Here is an 18,859-nt window from a genome sequence, read left to right as displayed (position 1 = left end):
ACTATTATTAACTTACGCTCTTGACTTTTGTTTGATGTAACAAAATGTTCCCATATTTTCTATGAGATGTTTAGTGTATGAGATGTATATTTGTATAAATAAATCATAATGGCAGTAGATTTTTAGAGAGAAAGCAGTTATTAGGCCTTGATGTGTCAGCACTCTGTGAGTCATACTGTTAATATGTTAGTTATTCATAAGGCCAAGTATGGCATGGTACAGCAAAACGTATAGGATACATGTGCCTATGCTTTTTCAAATTTGTAGTTTTTTGTTAAGCGTTCCGATCTATTACAACATATAAAACATCTTCGAGATATAGAGTATATCCAAGAAAAAACACGTGGAACTTTATAATAAAAAATAGTGAAATCTTAATCTTATTCAGCTTTAGCTAATGCTCCAAATTTGATTGTGTATCACTCATGAATAAACTCTCTTTCAGCTCCATTGATGACATTGAATCAGAAGAAAATAGGTAAGAGTCTATTCGAATTTTACAGTTTAGTCATTTTTGAAGCTTTCCTATTGCGGTCTCATTGGTTAGTTAATTTCCACTGTACGGAAATGATATCATCTTACAAACAGGCATGTTAACCAATTTAAATACTACATGCATTCATTTGGGTTGGATGAAAGCTTGATGTGGTAGATTTAGATCTTTGAGGGTGATTCTTTTATGGATCATTCCCATAACTATTGTCTTCCAAATTTGTTAAGCTTTCAAGTATGGATTGGCTATCGAGAGTGATGTCTATGTTTTGGGATGATGACAAAAACAATGGAAATGGGAACTTTAATGATCTGGGATGATGACAAAAACAATGGAAATGGGAACTTTAATGATCTATTTAAAATGTGAATTCCAATTAAAAAAATATCTTAATGCAAATTACTCTTGTCTGCTCTCTGTCTAACTCTTCCATCGGTTTAACCAATGAAAGCTAAATTATTCTACTGTTAAGTTGACACAGTTGAGTGGGCACATGGCAATAGCCATTCAATCAGCTTCATAGACAGATCCGGTGAGACGCACAAGAACTGGCAGATGTGAGAATTATGTAAAGCCTAAGGTCAAGAACTTGTCCTGGTCCTCTATTCTGCTAGCTGCTGAGACCCTTATTTGTTGTAGCAGTACATGCCAATGTCAGTACTGGGAAATACCATTGTAAAGGGGTGTATACATGATGGTTGGCTAGAGTAGATACTTACAGTATATGGCATAGACATTAAACGAGCATAACACAGGGATTCCCAAATGCTTTGGTCAAGGCACCCCAACAGTCCAATTTTTTAGGCTAAGCATGCTTAGAAACAGATGACTTCATTAGCACCTCAGTTTGATTATACCATCTGTGCACAAGCAGAGATATCCCTCAAACTAAAGAGAACAGAGTGTGCCAGTGCTGGCTGAAATAGTACAAGACGGTTCAATAAAAAAATAACATTTATTAAAACATAGAATGGAATATTTAGCTCCAAATATGAGATCTTTTTGCTGTAAAAACTTCAGGATAATTCACACTTTCCAACTTTATCAATTTTGATGCTATGTAAATATTACCAAACCATATAGATGTAGTGGCTGTTAGAATCCATGGATAATTTAGGGAGGATGTTTATACCATCCCACGTGCACAGACGGGACTCCAACCGGTCCCTTGATAGTGCTCTATAATTGCAAGAGCTCAAGAATCCTAGAGATTACTCCCATTTGCAAAGCTGACATTAAGAACAAGGCAATCGTCCCACATGCAAAGTCCAGATCTTTAATGGAGGGGTGAACTCACAGGAAAGTCAGCCAATGGTTGGGAGGAAGTGTAGTTGGAAGTGTGAAGAAATGGTTGCTCTTTGCAGTTGCTGTGCCTTGAGGACGTGCAATTGGAAACCACTGGCATAGCAGTTTGAAAGAAGATAGTTGGTTAAGTGTGGATGGGAAGGAAAATGATAGGTGGATTAATTAGTTTTATAATAAAACATATATTTTTATTTATATTCACACACCTGTATGATGGACATAAAAATTAATGCATACATTTAAAAAGCATACAATGAACTGCACATACATCAATGGAAATCAATAAAAAAAAAGTGATTAGATTGGAGAATATACAGTTCTATGCTGAAATCGGTAAAATAGAAATATCCTGATTTTTGTATATGCACATCAAGATTACTGGAGATTATTTTCTTATTTGATAACCATCCAAGTGAGATGTGAATGTCACTGCACTAGCGTCTATACTTATCACCTTATTGAAAGTAGTTTGTTGTATTTTCTGTTTACCATTCCTGATGCTGACGCTTGTGTTTTTGACCTTTCCAGCAAACTGTCCCACCAGCCTGTACTGCTGTTCCTAAGGGATCCATACGTCTTGCCTAAAGCCAACGGTAATCAAACCTGTCATCTGTTAACTTCTGTTTACTGATCTGACCGAACACCTCTATGCCACATTGTTATTATAACTAAACGTTTTATGTCACATGTTATAATGCATTGTAACTGCAGGATACAAAATATGTTCATACATTATATTACATTGCATATTGTTATTGCATATACATATGATTCATTTATTGTGTTAAGAAGCTTAAAGTAATATGCAGCAATGTACTGGAACTCCGCTTAAAGGAAAAATACAATAATATAGCTATACAGGTCAGGTCTCCCATATCTGTGTATTCCAAAAACAAATATATTCAGGAAACCATGGTTTTTCAGAATATTTCAGGTTTTGTTTGTTTGTTTCACCCCCCGCCCCTTTTTTTCATACTTGCCTCATCCCCCGATATCCACGGCAGCCTCCGGAATCCTCTTCAGCGGCAGCTCCAGTCCCAGGGGTGCAATGCAATGCACCCCTGGGACCGGAGATGCCGCTGAAGAGGATCTTGAAGGACGCAGGGGACACCGTGGACATCGGGGGACCATCGGGGCACCACCAGGGGACCAGGTAAGTATGAAAAAAAATATTCCAAAATCCCCAAAAAATCTCTTATCCAAAATGCTTGTGGTCCCGAGCATTTCGGATAAGGGATACTCAACCTGTATTATGAATTGTAGGGTGTATGTGCTGTATGTCTCTCTTCCAGTAATCAATCTAGGATCGCGGCTGTCGATCCCTCCCGACAGCCGCGATCCTGGCCCGTTTGCAGTCAGCCCGACAGCTGAACGACAGACGGGATTCAATGTCCCGCCTGCCGATGCAAAGGGGACGTGGCCACAAAAACGGCCATGGATTGTCGATCTGCAGCCGGGATCGCGACAATAAATGGCCGTTATGGGCAGAACCGGCCCGACATGTTCTAAAGTCGGGCCCTTTCTACCGTGATCCCGCTTCAATGCTGTCGCTAAAGGGGAAATAACGGCAGCAAATTGAATACCCCCCTATGTTTGGGATAATAGGGCAGATGTATTAAGCCTGGTAAAGTAGAAGGTGATAAATGCACCAGCCAATCAACTTCTGTCATTTTTCAAGCACAGCTGATTGGCTTATGCGTTATCACCTAACGCTTTATCACTGTTGTATCACTTTACCAGGCTTAAAAAAAAAAAAGTATCAAAAGCAATCAAAACTATTTTCTGAGCTGAATTTAAATTGCAATATAATGTCTTCTGAATATTTAGCTATTTTATATTCTAAATATTGCTCTCTAAAGAACAGTCTTTTTGTGGTCGCTCCATTTGAGTCCTATTGGTTAGTTTAAGATTAAGCCTCAAATCTGCATAATGGCAGAATCATTATCCTTAAGGTGCGATGGTGCTTTTTATATCAAAATGCATTGTATCTTGTTCACATCACACCAAGTTTATTTTGGTTCCCGCGAATCATGTATCGCAAAGTACAAAAATGATGTGCAGGCAGTAGTTTTTGTACTAGATCGCTTGCATAAAGTTCAAATTGCATGCTGTTTTAGCATATCGCATGTGATTTGAACTAGATGTGATTTGATCTAGTACAAAGAGCACATCGCACAGTGTATGGGCACCTTTCTAATGATGTCAAACAGTTTTGATTCATATGAGCTTGTAGCTATAATCTTCTTTTATAGGATAAATACTAAATGGTCAAATACTTTACAAAATGTCTTGATACATTTAGACCGCTCTTTTTTACTTTTGGGCTACTAAAGTATATGGGGGAGGAACTAGTATGAACGTTCCTACAAATGTCTCAAAATGTTTTGAATATATTCGTAATCAATTGGAAATGAACATATATATATATTGAAATGATACTTCCTTCTCTTTGCTCCCACCTACTGTATTAAACCAGTTACCTTAGTAGCTAGAATTGCAATCCCCCCCCCCCCCCCCCCCCCCCGCGGACTCACTACGCTTGCAACGCTTCAGGCTCGGTGGCTCGCTTTGCTCGACACAACTTTACTAAAGGTAATAGATGGTGGTGTGGACCCCAAATATAACCCTTGCGGCTCGCCGTACGCTATGTAAGTTCCATAGCATGAGCGGTGGACGCAAAGATGAGGAAGTTCCACTGAATGAAACCATTCACCTGTGCAAGTGGTGAGGAGCGTTTAATATATACACCACTTTGTCTTCTGGAAAATAGATTTATATGTTAATATGGTAGACGATGTATGATACTTTTATACTGTAACACTTCATAAGGATATTTCACAAAATAATATACAGTAATTTATGCAAATTAGTGTGTTTGTGCTATGTGGCAATTGTGTGAGTAATCATTGGTCATTGTGGATTGCGTATGTTCCATGGCATAGTCATAAAGTTATTACCTTGGGTGCAAGGCAAAGATCTGTAAAAAAAAATGTAATGGTTCTGTGATGAGTTATGGTGATTTAAAAAAAAAATCTGGTCTAGTTTAATTACTTGACTGCATTCCAGGCACTTTGATTATGGATCATAATTGTCATTGTTGTATTGCAGCAGTCTGAACTATTTATTTTTTTATTTATTTCATGGGTCCTCAAACTGCGGCCCTCCAGATGTTGTGAAACTACAAACCCCAGCATGCCTTGCCACCGTTTTAACACTCCCTTCTAGCAAAACTGTGGCAAGGCATGCTGGGATTTGTAGTTTCACAACATCTGGAGGGCCGTAGTTTGAGGACCCATGAATTTTATTTAATTAAGTAGATGTTAAAAGCAGCAGTTCCCACAAACTTGTTCCTCAAAGTATGCTAACAGTCCAGGTTTTAAGTATATCCGTGGCTCAGCACAGATGGAATTGATCATGGTACTAATTAAGTCACCTGTGGCCAAGCATGGATATACTTAGAAACTTGTTGGGGTGCCTTGAGGGCCACATTTGCGAACCTCTGGTTTAATGCGGTATTCATAAATCTAAAATAAAAAACTAGCATTTAACGAGTTTCCCAAAATTTTAAATAATCTCAGAACTATGAAAAAAAGACATTCATCTATAATCCTTTTACAATCTTCTTTGCACTTTCCCTTCTTTCAGTAGGGCTGCTCCTCTCGCATTTAATACTCTTACATTTTTCGATCCATTCTGGACATTTAAGGGTAATTTTACTAAGATGGGGAGTTCTATTGAAGATGGAATGTTGCCCATAGCAACCAATCAGATTCTATGATCTTCTAAAGGTGCTAAAAAAAAAAGTAGAATCTGATTGCTATGGGCAACATCCATCTTCAACAGATCCAATCTTAGTAAAAGTGGCCGCACATCAGAAAAATATCATGTCCAAATGCACAATTTTGCGGTAAGGTATATCGATATGATGCGTGATCCTGCAGGTCGAGAGGTCGATCCTCAGATCCTACATGCTGCACATATGATCTCTTGGCTTTGTTTGTGGTCGTAAGCAGATCATATGTGCTTTTAAGAGCACATACGATCACTCGTTTGATCGCTCTTACGACCTGCATATTATCAGGCCATATACAGGTCATTCTAGTGTACGGCCAGCTTAAATGTATCCCATAAGGGGTGTACACACAGTGGAATTTTGCAGACATGTTGAGTATATAGTAGTTAGCTGAAATTGCAGCGCGTTTCCCCTGTGGACGAGAGCGATGCGTGGCGCTGCCATCGCCCAGTAACATAGACAGTGCAGGCAAGGCAATGTTGACTAAGCTGCACACTGTGTGTATTTGCGCGATTTGGCCTATGGCCATAGTCAAAATTGCTTGTGCACACAGCCAAAATCGACTTAGTCAAAATTGTCCATAGGCCAATATCTCCCTGTGTGTACACCCCTTTTAGTGTGTTACTGTTATTTTATTAAGAGGATAATGTTCTTCAGTTGCTGCACATAAAGTAAGAGAGAGAACACAAGTTAATCTCTAAATCTGGAGATTGTTTGACAACCAATAGTAACCAATAAGCTTTATTAACCATCCTTCTTTTCCCCCATTCAGATCGTGCCGCAAATGTGGTGATTGAGGGAGTTCTCAATGGTATATTCTACCCACATCTACAGACCAGCTAAAGCTGTAACGCCATCTCTACCATCCGGTAACCAGTGGAGCCATTGAGGAAAAAAGCAGTGTTCTACAATGTGTAGCTATATGCAAGCAAGCCTGCAAAGGAGCGTACTAAATTATTTATTTTTACTAAGGAACCTAATAATGGGTACAAAGGGAACACAAAAAGCGCATGGTCAGAAATGACTGTCTTAGATGATCAAACCTTGTGAGCAATAGTCGTGCCAAACTGGTTACTATTGTACTGTACATTTTCGTACAGTATTGATGTATAAAATGGTGGAATAAAGTATTCACCAGCCCTATTCAGTAACTTAATATGTAATGAAACTAAAGACTGATCATGTTCTGGCCTTGAAATTCTTGTTCTTATACACAACATAACTATGAAACGTTTACTTAAGTAAAACGGACAGTGGAATATTGTTGCTTTAAAATAATAATTAGTGCGATCGTGTTTGTAGATCTCATTTCAATTATTGATTCTCTGCTCAGTTAGGTATGAAAGGGAATTTGTATTTTCTATACTGACACTACTAATTGCACAGATCCTGCTATTAGTAGTATAAAGTGATTTTAAAACTGCAATCCCAGGACAAAATGTGGTCATTTATATCACTCTGGTTTACTTTAAGAAAACACATTTGTATTGTTTTATTAGCTGCTATGAATGATTTTAGTTTGTGGAGTGTCATGTGATCACTACAGTCACATGACACTTTTAGTAAGCAGTCTTTTTGGAATGCCCATCTTCTCAGCACACTCATTCGCAGGACACGTGCATTGGTGAAGGGTGGTGACCAGGTTGCATTGTCTCGTGCTTGAGTGCTGAAACTAAAAAAATCCGTTTTGGCGTTAGAGAGGCAGCCTTCTAAGCCTCTCCCTCCAGTTTTTGGGAAGGGAAGACTGTTATGGGGGCACAGCATAGAAAAATTACAGATCTGAGTTATGTTACAAAGGTACAGAAGCTGCAATTGAAATAAATATATTTGGCATTGCAGCTTTAACGTACTCTCTTTTGCACACCAGTCTATAGTAAGGTATTTTTATTCAACTTGCTGCTATTTATATAAATATATATTAATGTTTTGATTAGACACTCTATTTAACTGTAATAAAGGGAAACAATTTAGCAGTAGATCACCTAGGGACATATTCAGACTCATAGTATTACCAAGTCGTTGATTAAATAACTGCGCTGCATTCTAGTAATAAAGGAAGCAAGGTACAGTAAAAGCAAGCTTGTGTTAAGGAATGTCTAGGTTCCGGCTGGCTTGGATGTGTCATACACATAGTTTATCATCTTAGGATGACTTTAATGAAATGACAACTTCATGCTGTACGTTTTCTGATATTTCTTGATATAATCCAACGTTGTCTGATGTCCTTTTGGGCTATATCACACGCTCCGGCTCCTACCGGGTGGCGAAACCCCGCACGGCCAGGAAGCCGTGACGCACACAGCAGTTTACAATGGTAGGGATTGCCACAGCCCGGCAGCCCTCCCTTCTAGTGGTGGGATCCGGCTGTAACCAGGCGGCCGGGCCGTGGTCGTTCCGTGTGAATGGACACAATCGTGTCCATTTTTAACTACTGTGTGCGGCACGGCATTTGGCCGTGCAGGGTTTTGCCACCTGGCATGAGCCGGAGCATGTGAAATAGCCCTTAGAGGTCAAAAGTAACATTTGGGTGGAGTTTGGTAGCTATCTATAGAGGCAGCTCAGTCATTGTCATTTGCTGACGGAAACTCTTGATTTAAGAAATACTTTTTGAAAGTGTTATGGTGTATACACACGGTGCAATACCCTTGCTATTCGATCCTTAATTGATCTGGATCGAATCACACAGCAAGCCAAACACATGCATTACATTTGACTATAAAGTACAGACCTGTATTATACTGTATAGTCATTGCTGCACTGTCTATTTGGCTATTTGATTTAGGCTGAACGGGAGAGCGCATCGGCATCGAAAGTTTAAAACCACGTCCGATCTCCATTAGATGTCTATCCGATACCAATTCGATTTTGACTATATAGTCAAAATCAAAAGGGAAATTGTACCGTGTGTACCCAATGTTAGTATTTTGTTTTTTAACTTTTATTTTTTTACAGCACTAGAGACGCATGTGGTTTCAATTTTTGTTACACCCAGAAAAAACTGGTCTTATTGTTTGTTTACAATTTATAGCACTGCATTAATTACCCAATTCTGTTTTAAATGTCCCTTTGAGTTCTAAAACTGCCTTTGCAATCCACAGTCACAGAACCTCTCCAGCCTTCAGTATTGGTAGTAACACTACTGACATGGCATGCTAGTATTTTTTTTACCACATTCGTTATCTGACATATTTATTGTACATTATGTAATAGGGCAGTTATTGTTCAGTATAGCTGTTTACTAACACTAACAGATTAATGTATGCAGACATGAAGCTGTAACTCTATGTGCTTGAAAATGCAGCTAGATTTCAATATGTATATACTTTAATAAAAGATTATTAACTACTCTTGTCATTGTCTGTACTGTTTGACAACCATGATATACCGTTTTATAAAAAAACCTTTATATAGCAAATTAGGGGATATCCTCCCCTATTACATTCATTTGGGGGCGGTGTGGTGTTATAAGCATGCAGTTGCAGTTTAAGGCAGTCTGTCCTAATAAGCGGGTGCCTTCATAAATACATCTGCTTCTTTACAATCATCTGAGTCATTTAGGGATGGTGGTCAAAGGGTGTATAAAGTTTAGGCAGAGTTATGGGCACTGCTCTTGATGTTAAGCTGCCTCACTTTCACCGAAAAGAGGACTAGTCCTTTAAGTCCCCCCAAAAATTGGTCAAAATAGCATAGAAGAGTGTGATGGCGCTACACCAGTTTAAACAGGGTTTGAATACTTATCTCAAACTGTGGTCGTGGTTCTTCTTTTCTTGCTATGTTTTTCCTCAGTGTGTTCCCATTCAATATGTGGAAACAAAAAGGGGAAAAGGAAAATACATGTTTTAGAGAAGATTCTCCAAACAAAAAAGTATCATTTGTCCCAGAGAAAACGATGTTCCTACCTCACTTACATGACATTGTAGTGAGGTAAAACCTATCTGGGTTTCTTTAATTTTAATTTGACATGTGAGTAAGGTACACCAATAACGGAGAATAATAATCGCCTGTCAAATTAAAATTAAAGAAACCCAGATAGGTTTTACCTCACTACAATGTCATGTAAGTGAGGTAGGCACATTATTTTCTCTGGGACAAACGATACTTTTTTGTTTGGAGAATCTTCTCTAAAAAACATATATTCTCCGGTCCCCCCTTTTTGTCTCCACATATTGAACAAGAACACATTGAGGAAAGACATAGCAAGAAAAAAAGAACTACGACCACTGTTTGAGATAAGTATTCAAACCCTCCATGTTTAAACTGGTGTAGCGCCATCACACTCACCTATCGTCTCTGATATGGTGATAAAACGATCAGGGCCATCGATGGCTGACAAGGTCTCTGAAACTTAGGGGTTTCCCCAAGGTTATTAACATTACTCAAAAATGCATGACTAAATTAAAAATGAACCAACCAATCTGCAATGAGCTGTCTAATGCAAGTCAGAAAATGTGATTAGTTGCCAATGTGATTATTGCAGACTTAAAGCTGGGTAAACACTGGAGTGTAGGGCATTAGTTCTGACACTGGAAAGAATGCCCTTGGGTAGGGACTGCCCATACACATCAGAACAATTTTAATGAAAGACCGATCGTGTTCTGTCCTTCATTAGCATAAACAAGGTCACCAGCATTATGGTTATGTTTGATGTGCAGGACATCAACCCTAGTGTCCGTCTCATGCAATCACCTGTACACACTGGACCTTATTCAGGTCTGTTCGCCGGCTGCACGCACCCAACATAGCGGGAGAGGGGCGTGGGGCACCGAGCGGCCCCATTACCATATGGTAACGCCTAGCGTTTCATGGGGGATGCTGGGCGTTCTCATGGTAATGAGGCCGTGACTCGGGTGCGGGGGGCAGGCAGCTGACATCACCGGATGTCAGCTGCCCGCCCATTTCCATCCCAGCGTGCATGCATATGCAAGTCAATTTTATAAGCGTGCACCTTCCACATCTTTCGATGGTCGGAGACCATCGAAAGATATGGGTGTTCCCCACAGCATGCGAATGGATGTTTGTTAAACATCCATTCGCAGCCTGTGCTTTGGAACACACGCTGCGTGGGGGCAGCATTTGCTGGGTGGGGCTTGGTGGACTTGAAAGGCTGCAAATTCACAGCCTTGTGAATCAACCCCCACTGAGTGATGTCGGTGATTGTTCCGAAATGGCAGATCAGCCAACAGAACATGGAGCACTGAAGTACTTTAATGCAGGTGTGGACTATACTAATTGTAATAATTTGATAATTAGTATAGTAATATATTTTTATAATTCTCCAACAGGACTCAGGGCACTCTCAACAGTCAACTTACTTAACTAGGATCTACTGATGTTGAAGAGCTGTTGAATATAATTGATCTTGATTAATATATGTTTTCTATTACCTTATTTTCTGCCACTGAAAATTGATTTGCCGTTCAGACATTCCTATTGCTTCGTTGTGCATTTATCACTGCACTCACCACAGCCAACCCATACACTCCAATTTAAGTCTGTGCATCTGTCTTTTGACTTTTTTTATATTGATGTACAAGTAACAAGGTCTGATCAACATATTTACATTTATTGACAATTCACTAAAAAAATAGTATATGAATAATTATCTTCTAATTTTGCCAATCATCCACTTCAACCACAAATGGTTCCTTTACAATTTTCTGTCCACTGTTTACTATAACGCAGTCTTGCCGTGGCCGATCTTTGTCATCTGTCTCTTGGAGCTCTATGGAGTGCACCACAGCCTATTGAATGAAAGGAAGATAAAATATACAGATTATCACTAGAAATAAATTACGGTACTTGTTTCCTAGCACGGCGCCCATCTTGTTGATTGTATGCCTTAAGTTTAAGGCACTTAAGGCATACAATCAACGCGATGGACCCGATTTTGTGTCAATCACCAGCTAATTTGCCGGTGAAAGACAAAATCGGGTTGATCGCGTCCATCGCGGCCCCTAAATAAGGGGCCGTGAGGGGATGCGGATACCTGTGAAGGTGTCCGCGGGGCTCGCTGCGCTCGCCACGCTTCGGGCGCGGTGGCTCGCTGCGCTCCCCACACTGTATACAATCAACTCCACGCCAACGTGGATAGTAGGGGTATGAAAAAGGTCGGAGGACGCGTACCGCTGCGCTCGCCACGCTTCGGGTTGGCGTCAATAGTGGGGTGGCGTTAACAATGGAGGGGGGCATTTGAAACATGAGGGGGGTTTAGTATTAAAATGGGGGGTTTTGGGGCTTTTTACATTGAAATCAATGTAAAATCGGGTCTCAGGGACCATTTTACATTGATTCCAATGTAAAAATCGGGTCGACCGCGTCGATCGCATCGCATGCGATTTGGTTGGCATGCGATGCGATTGACCCGATTTTTCCGACCCGATGGATACAATCAAAATCGGTGGCGACGTGCTAGGAAACAAGTACCTAAATTACAAATACATATACATTTTTTGGTACTTGTGTATTATCACGGAGCCTGTCTGTTCATACCCCCACTATCCACATCGGCGTGGAGTTGATTTTATGAAGTGTGATGAGCGCAGCAAGTCCCGCGAGGGGACGCGGAATACACGTCAAGTTTTCCGCGACCCCTCAATGCGATTCTACTATGCTGAATAGAATACTACGTTAACTACTTAACGGGAGCCGTGATAATACACAAGTACCTCATTTTTTCATGCATGAATTATGATAATCAAATGCAAGGTTTTGTTAGGGGTTTTTTTTTTTCTTCAAAGTTTATTAAAAAAACAAGTTTAAGGTTTTTTGTGAACTACTGTGTAAGACTAAAGAAGGTACTGTATATATGTGGCCACCTGAGTAGACAACATGCATCTGCAACTTAAAACATTGGCCTATTACCATGAAACAGTATTCTAGTTCTGAAAGTTTTTTTGTTTTGTTTTTTCATTACGCAAAGTCGGTTAAAATAAAAAAAAATCTCTGGTATAGTTCTTATGTTGCTCACTGTATTTTATTCTACAGAAATAAAAAATGTCTAAGTTGAAAATACTCACCACTGAAGGGGCAGCCGGTGCCTTCTGCACCAGCCCCTAATCCCCTGGAGCTGCTGCCGGCTTCAGCTGTTTGCGGCCGCGTGTAGAAGTTCGGAGCCGCTTGGGGGAGGGGGGGTTGCATGTAAGGGCATTTGTGTGTTTGGGTGACCAACCTCCCCAATCGGCGAAGAGGAGGATCAGGAATGGGGGAGGATCGTCAACCGGGGGGGGGGGGGTGGCGGTGCGCCAGTGGTTCATTACTGGAGTCACCACTGGCGCACCTTTTCATTACAGTGGCCTGCCCGGAAGCACCAAAGTTGTTAAGCAAAGCTAGGATTAACTGTCTATGATTTTCCCACCAACCCATCACAAATGGCTTGTAAATAAATATTAGTGAATACTGATTTTTAGTCATCTCACAGCCACCATTTGCAGGTTTTTTTTATACATATTTTTTTCCTATGATGCAATTGAGCCAGTAATACTGACCTAGGGCTTTGTGTGTGATCATGTCGGGACTAGCCCCCACGATTTTCAATATGTCCTGCACTAGTCAGACAGAAAGGTAAAGGGTGGACCAGATATGATTAAGAAAATAGGACCATTAACCTGTTCAGAGTTTTTTTTCCCTTTGGTTGTGGAACCTTAACAATATTCCATATCATGATTAGCGATACAGTATATATTTTTACTTTTTCATTTACTTGGCGGAAACCATTAGAAAAATGAGTGCCTAAAGAGAAGTAATTTGGAATGTAAGGTGTTTATGAATTCTCTATGAAACGTGTTTCTAACAGTGAAACGCTGAACTACCATCTGACCTGTATAGGCAGATAGGTTAAATAGTGTTTCAACAGAAGGTGGTCTCCATCACAGAGGAAACAACCCAGACCGAGTACTGGCTGATGAGTTGTGTAGAGGCACTTGCGTCTCAGTAGCGCAGTACTGATTAAGCCTGCAGGGTAACCTAAATTTCAAATTCAGTTATTTTATTCTGTAATTCAGTATAAACAGTGGTCTTCAACAGCAACTCATGCAGCCAGCCACAGTGCCACAAGCAAAGCTCATCAATGGTTAGACATGGACATTATACACTTATGAAGGATGGACTGTGTGCTGCAAGACAATTCTCCTGTTCTATAAATATATTATAGTCTACTTATTGACTTATAATTTACAGTACAGGGTATAATATATATATATATATATTTCCCTTTTTTAACATGTCTAGATGCTACAATAATCCTTAGGAGAGTAGTGGTATCATGTCTGTGAAATATATTCTCATTGTAGGAAATGTAGCAGCTTTCAGTTGAATGTATGCAGTCCCAGTTACATAGGCCACTTGTCTGGTGTGTTCTTATTCTCTTCTTAGTCCCCAGCAGCTGGCTTTAGTAACACCATCAAGCCACAACAATCCGTAAATTTGAGGCAGCTACAATTGTGAAACTATCCCAGGTTCAGAGTAAGATGGCAGCAAGATGGAATAAACATAGAGGACGAGTCTCTAGGTAAAGTATGAAATAACTTCTGCTCCTTCTCCCTCACTGGCTTCACTACAGAAGATATTCACTCCGTGAGTGGAATTCATTACTGGACACCCTGGGGGGAATGAGTTGACGAGGTGTTCTCAGATCTCCCACTTATTAGCCATGGCATGCAACACCTGAGGAAGCACGTGTCAGAGGTGGGACACCTGCAGGATAAAATACCCATGAAAGCCTAAGTGATAAATAACTTCACAGTAGATGGTAAGGAAATGTTCTGTGTTGGGGAAAAAAACTATGGTAAAACAAAATGTATGTGATTTGTAATTAAGTGATGGTTACATATATAATTAGCATGAGTAAACAACTGTCTAATAAAACAAGAAACTGTATGGGAGATTTACTAAACTGACAGCTAGTCAGGTCTTCTTTTACGTAGTCTGTAAAATGGAAGAAGCTGATTGGTTGGTACAGTACTTTCTCTTTCTGAGCTGTAATACTTGCCTCATTACAGTCATGAATTCTAACTTTCAGGGCCTTCATGCAGAAAGAGTTTCTCGAAATGCGTTTGCAGCAGATGACAGGAATACGATCAGCGATTGCAATGGAAAGACTGTCAGAACCTTGCAATCTCTGGGCCCAGCAAGAGGTTCTGGAGCCTTCATCTTTATAGACCTACAGTAGGAGCAAGTTTCATCTTTGCTCCTTTGGTCATGGCTAGCCATGGCTATTCTATTGTTCTCAGCTGCAATACAATACGTATTGCAGCTGAGAACAATAGAATAGCCATGGCTAGCCATGGCCAAAGGAGCAAAGATGACACTTGCTCCTACTGTACATGCCTTTTTGTCAAGACATCTGGCAATCATCTATTTTACCTTGCAAATTATTTGTGGATGTTGTTGTAATTTAATCATTTTTTGTGAGGCATATCACACAATGGGGCAGTGTGCATTATTTTAAAGCTATAGCTGAGCATCATGTATTTTCATTGACATGTTTTGGACCTTTTGACGTGTACTTTGTAAGCCTCTTTGCTTAAGGTGCACATACACGGTACGACAGGGCAGTGCGGTGAGATGCGTGCTCCTGTGCACATCCCATCGTACAGCACATAAAGTATGTGCGGCCCGTGCTTTTAGTACTAAATTGCATTGTATTTAGTACAAAAAGCGCGGTGCTGTAGCACAGTGTATGCTTTTTGTACTAGATGCTATGCAATCGAGTACTAAAAGCAGAGTTCATCACATCGCGCATAGTTGGGTGTGTTTATAGGGTTCCGACAGACAATAGACTGACTGCCCAGACTCAGACAGCATGGTGAGTGCAACAAAGCCCCTTGCGGGCACGAGGGAAAATAGCGGGTGGCCGTCGGGCACCCGTCTGTCGCGTTTTGACAGTTGGGATCCCGACGTTGGGTAAATGACTGTCGGGACCGCGTCCGGAACCCTTACTAGTTATAAATGACTTCTCCTGCAGTTGGAAGGAGGATGTGTATGCAGATATATTAGCCATGCTGCAGTGCAGTTGGTATGATCTAAATTTCCCCATAAATTCCACTTTCCACTTTTTAGTGATATCCAGGCTTTAGCACAGGTGACTTAATTAGTTCCTGAGTTATTTTGATTTAACCATCTGTGCTGAAGCCAGGATATCACTAAAACCAGCACCGTTGGTGTGCCTTGAGGACTGTTGTCAGGGATGCCTGCCTTAAACCCTCATGCTTAGCAGATGTTTATGTATGTGACTATGCAATGACTTGAAGATTTTTCTGTATAAATGATTTTACATAATGAGTAATGATGTTGCTTTTGTCACATGACTTGTGAGATTGTTACCCCTGTGTGTGAACACGTACAAGCAATTGTTTTCAGTATATTACATAAGTATTGCATGAAATAATATAATACCCTTCTAAAAAAAGTCATGAGAATTCAGCAGGGGCAGATTAGCAAAATCTAGGTAAAGGTCATAGCTCAGTTCTAGAGCGCCAACGGAAGCCTCTCTTCTATACTGTGCAGATGCATGTCTGGCCAATAGATCTCAGCTTTCATTGTGCATGTGCGGGACCCATGCTCTAATACAGATTCTTCCTACGGTGTGCTGCTAGGCAAATATAGGAATGCTGCTGTCAGTACTTACCATGCCCTCCAGCACTTTTCCAAACACAACATGCTTTCCATTTAGCCATAAGGGGCGAGTTGTGGAGATGAAGAACTGTGACCCGTTAGTATCCGGTCCTGAGTTTGCCATGCTCACCCAACCAATGCCATAGTGCTTGATTTTAAAGTTCTCATCAGGAAACTGTTCTCCATAGATACTCTTACCTGCAACACAAATAGCAACTATCATCATCCTCATAATACATTCACATTGGGGGAAATTTACCAAGATGTGAGTTCTATTTCAGAAGGGATGTTGCTATCGGCAACTAATCAGATACTGTATATTATCTTCTAGAATGTGCTAAATAAATAAGTAGATTTTCATTGGTTGCCCATAGCAACATCCCATGTGAAATAGAACTCCCATCTTAGTAAATTTCCCCCATTGTACCAGTCTCCAACAGACATCATTATGAATGCTGTGATAGTCTCCTGAGAGTGAAGGATACCGGCCTACTGGGTAATAAATATGTTCCTGATTAGAAAAGGTTGGATACTGTTGACTATAGCTTAATACAGGTCAGATGTAGATATGTGCTGAAAAAGGGAATATCATGTGACGTCTGTATTACCACCAATAGGATCACATTTACCTCCTGTCCCATCTCCAGCTGTGAAATCTCCTCCTTGGATCATAAAGTCTTTGATAACTCTGTGAAACTTGCTGCCTTTATAGCCAAAACCTTTCTGAATTGAAAGGAAACAAAGTGTAAACATTGTATATAGGGGGCCCTATAATTACATGTATGGCTGGCTAATTAGTGATGTGATTCATTAACATTCTTTCTCATTTCCCATGGGTCAAACATTTACTGACATAATCTACTATGCGGCTTATATTCACCAGTACTTGCTGCAAGCTTACAATCTATAGGGGCACACTCTGAGGACACACACTGCGCTAGCTGCTTTACCATGTAGAACACATATTTTAAGAATTACATGTAGGGGTGAGCTAGGATGCGCCCCTCTCCTAAATCTGCCTCCTGCAGTGCTACACTGTTGTGCTAAAGTGTAAAATGACACCACCTAGATGGATTTACACCCAGGTCCTTATTGTGATGCAGCTTACAGATGTGTTCTCATACATCTTTTCAGCAGTCACGCCAAACAGCCCCTTTTGGCACGCCAGGTCATGTGAGAATATTCTAGTGTCGGACATTTTTGGGGTATATTTATTGCTGCAAATGGTTCCTAGTTGCAACGCAGTCTCGCACACACGAGAAGACTCTGCTGATTATGATTGATATGTAACACTTGTATATTGTGTGTGAATGAGTCTCTGAACCAATTTAAGAAGTAATAGAATGTAGCACTTATTTACACAGAATACAAGTTCTGTTCTGCTCCGTGTACAGACTCAGGGGCAGATTTATTAAGCCTGGTGAAGTGATTATACACCAGCCAATCAGCACCTAACAGTCAAGTTACATGCTGGGTCTGAACAATTACAGTTAGGGGCTGACTGGCTGCTGCGTTATCACCAGACACCTTATCTCTTCACCAGGCTTAATTTATCTGCCCTCGGTCACACGCAATGCGGGTAATTTAGACCTGATCGCACAGCAGCGTATTCGCAGCAGCCATCGTTTGGGTACACGCCCCACCAGAGTAAAATCCACCTTGCAAATTTATAGACCCTGTATGTAAAAAGAAAATACAATGTTGTCTGGGTATTGCCCCAACAATGGGTCTTTGGAGGGATCTGTCGTGAAAGTGGCCTGTGCTTCCTTGCCCAAGTAGCAACCCGGGATGCAGCAACTCTGATGGATGTGATTACAGAGAATATTGAGCCGGGCACAACAATTATGTCTGACTGTTGGCGAGGGTATAGTTCGGCCCAATTGGAGCAGGCTGGTTATACGCATGCCCGCGTCAACCACCATTACAACTTTGTTGACCCGGATACCGGCGCACACACCCAGACAATTGAACGCCTTTGGGGCGACTGCAAATGGCGAAACAAGCGCCAATGGGGGGCTGCACGGCACCATCTCCAGTCCTACTTGGAGGGATTTCTCTGGAGAAAGTGCTTGGCAGGAGAGAAGCCATTTGAAAGGATCCTCCATGCACTGACACTCATTTAATGTGCATTTTCTTTGTATTATCTAGGTTTTAATGTTTTTTTTAATCATACATTTGTTCTTATTCTTGTAAATTAATTTGTCATCACTTTAATCATTATGCTTATTCAGAATTTTCATATTACAAAATTTCTACAGTTAATCTTTAAAATGCGTTGTCGTTACTGTGTCAGGAGAATGATATTGAAGGTGTGAATGTGTCCTAAAAACCGCATCACTATCCACGTCAGCCCGAAGCGTGGCGAGTGCAGCGAGCCCCGCAAGTGGTGGCGGAACGCGTCCTCCAACCTTTTCATACCCTCACTATCCACGTTGGCGTGGAGTTGATTTTCTATAGTGTGGCGAACGCAGCGAGCCACCGAGCCCAAAGCGTGGCAAGCGCACGCGTATAATGTATTACGCGTCCCCTCGCGGGGCTCGCCACGCTCGCCACACTGTATAAAATCAACTCCTCGCCGCGCTTCGGGATGACGTGGATAGTGGGCGGGAGGGGGGTGACGTGGATAGTAGGGGGGAGGGGAGCCAAACTAAATGACA

At 40.9% G+C, this 18,859-nt stretch overlaps 2 protein-coding genes across 2 annotated transcripts in view; one reads left to right on the top strand and one right to left on the bottom strand.

Moving 5' to 3' along the window:
- SNX24 (sorting nexin 24) overlaps positions 1 to 8,936 on the top strand; it is a 126,968-nt gene extending 118,032 nt beyond the window's left edge. The window contains exons 5-7 of the mRNA XM_083151585.1: positions 446 to 478; positions 2,327 to 2,391; positions 6,364 to 8,936. Coding sequence (XP_083007711.1) covers positions 446 to 478; positions 2,327 to 2,391; positions 6,364 to 6,434 — 169 coding nt within the window. The 3' untranslated portion in view covers positions 6,435 to 8,936. The remainder of the gene's footprint in view (positions 1 to 445; positions 479 to 2,326; positions 2,392 to 6,363) is intronic.
- A 2,199-nt stretch (positions 8,937 to 11,135) lies between these two features.
- PPIC (peptidylprolyl isomerase C) overlaps positions 11,136 to 18,859 on the bottom strand; it is a 38,911-nt gene continuing 31,187 nt past the window's right edge. Inside the window, exons 3-5 of the mRNA XM_083151584.1 lie at positions 16,832 to 16,925; positions 16,216 to 16,400; positions 11,136 to 11,332 (exon numbers count right to left, since the gene is read on the bottom strand). Of these exons, the coding sequence (XP_083007710.1) occupies positions 11,198 to 11,332; positions 16,216 to 16,400; positions 16,832 to 16,925 (414 nt within the window). The 3' untranslated portion in view covers positions 11,136 to 11,197. The remainder of the gene's footprint in view (positions 11,333 to 16,215; positions 16,401 to 16,831; positions 16,926 to 18,859) is intronic.

The sequence above is a fragment of the Crinia signifera genome, chromosome 1 (genome assembly GCF_055691185.1).
Source record: "Crinia signifera chromosome 1, ASM5569118v1, whole genome shotgun sequence".
NCBI classification, from domain to species: Eukaryota; Metazoa; Chordata; class Amphibia; order Anura; family Myobatrachidae; genus Crinia; species Crinia signifera.
The sequence above is the reverse complement of the archived record's forward strand: the minus strand, read 5'-3'. Positions and strand labels throughout refer to the sequence as shown.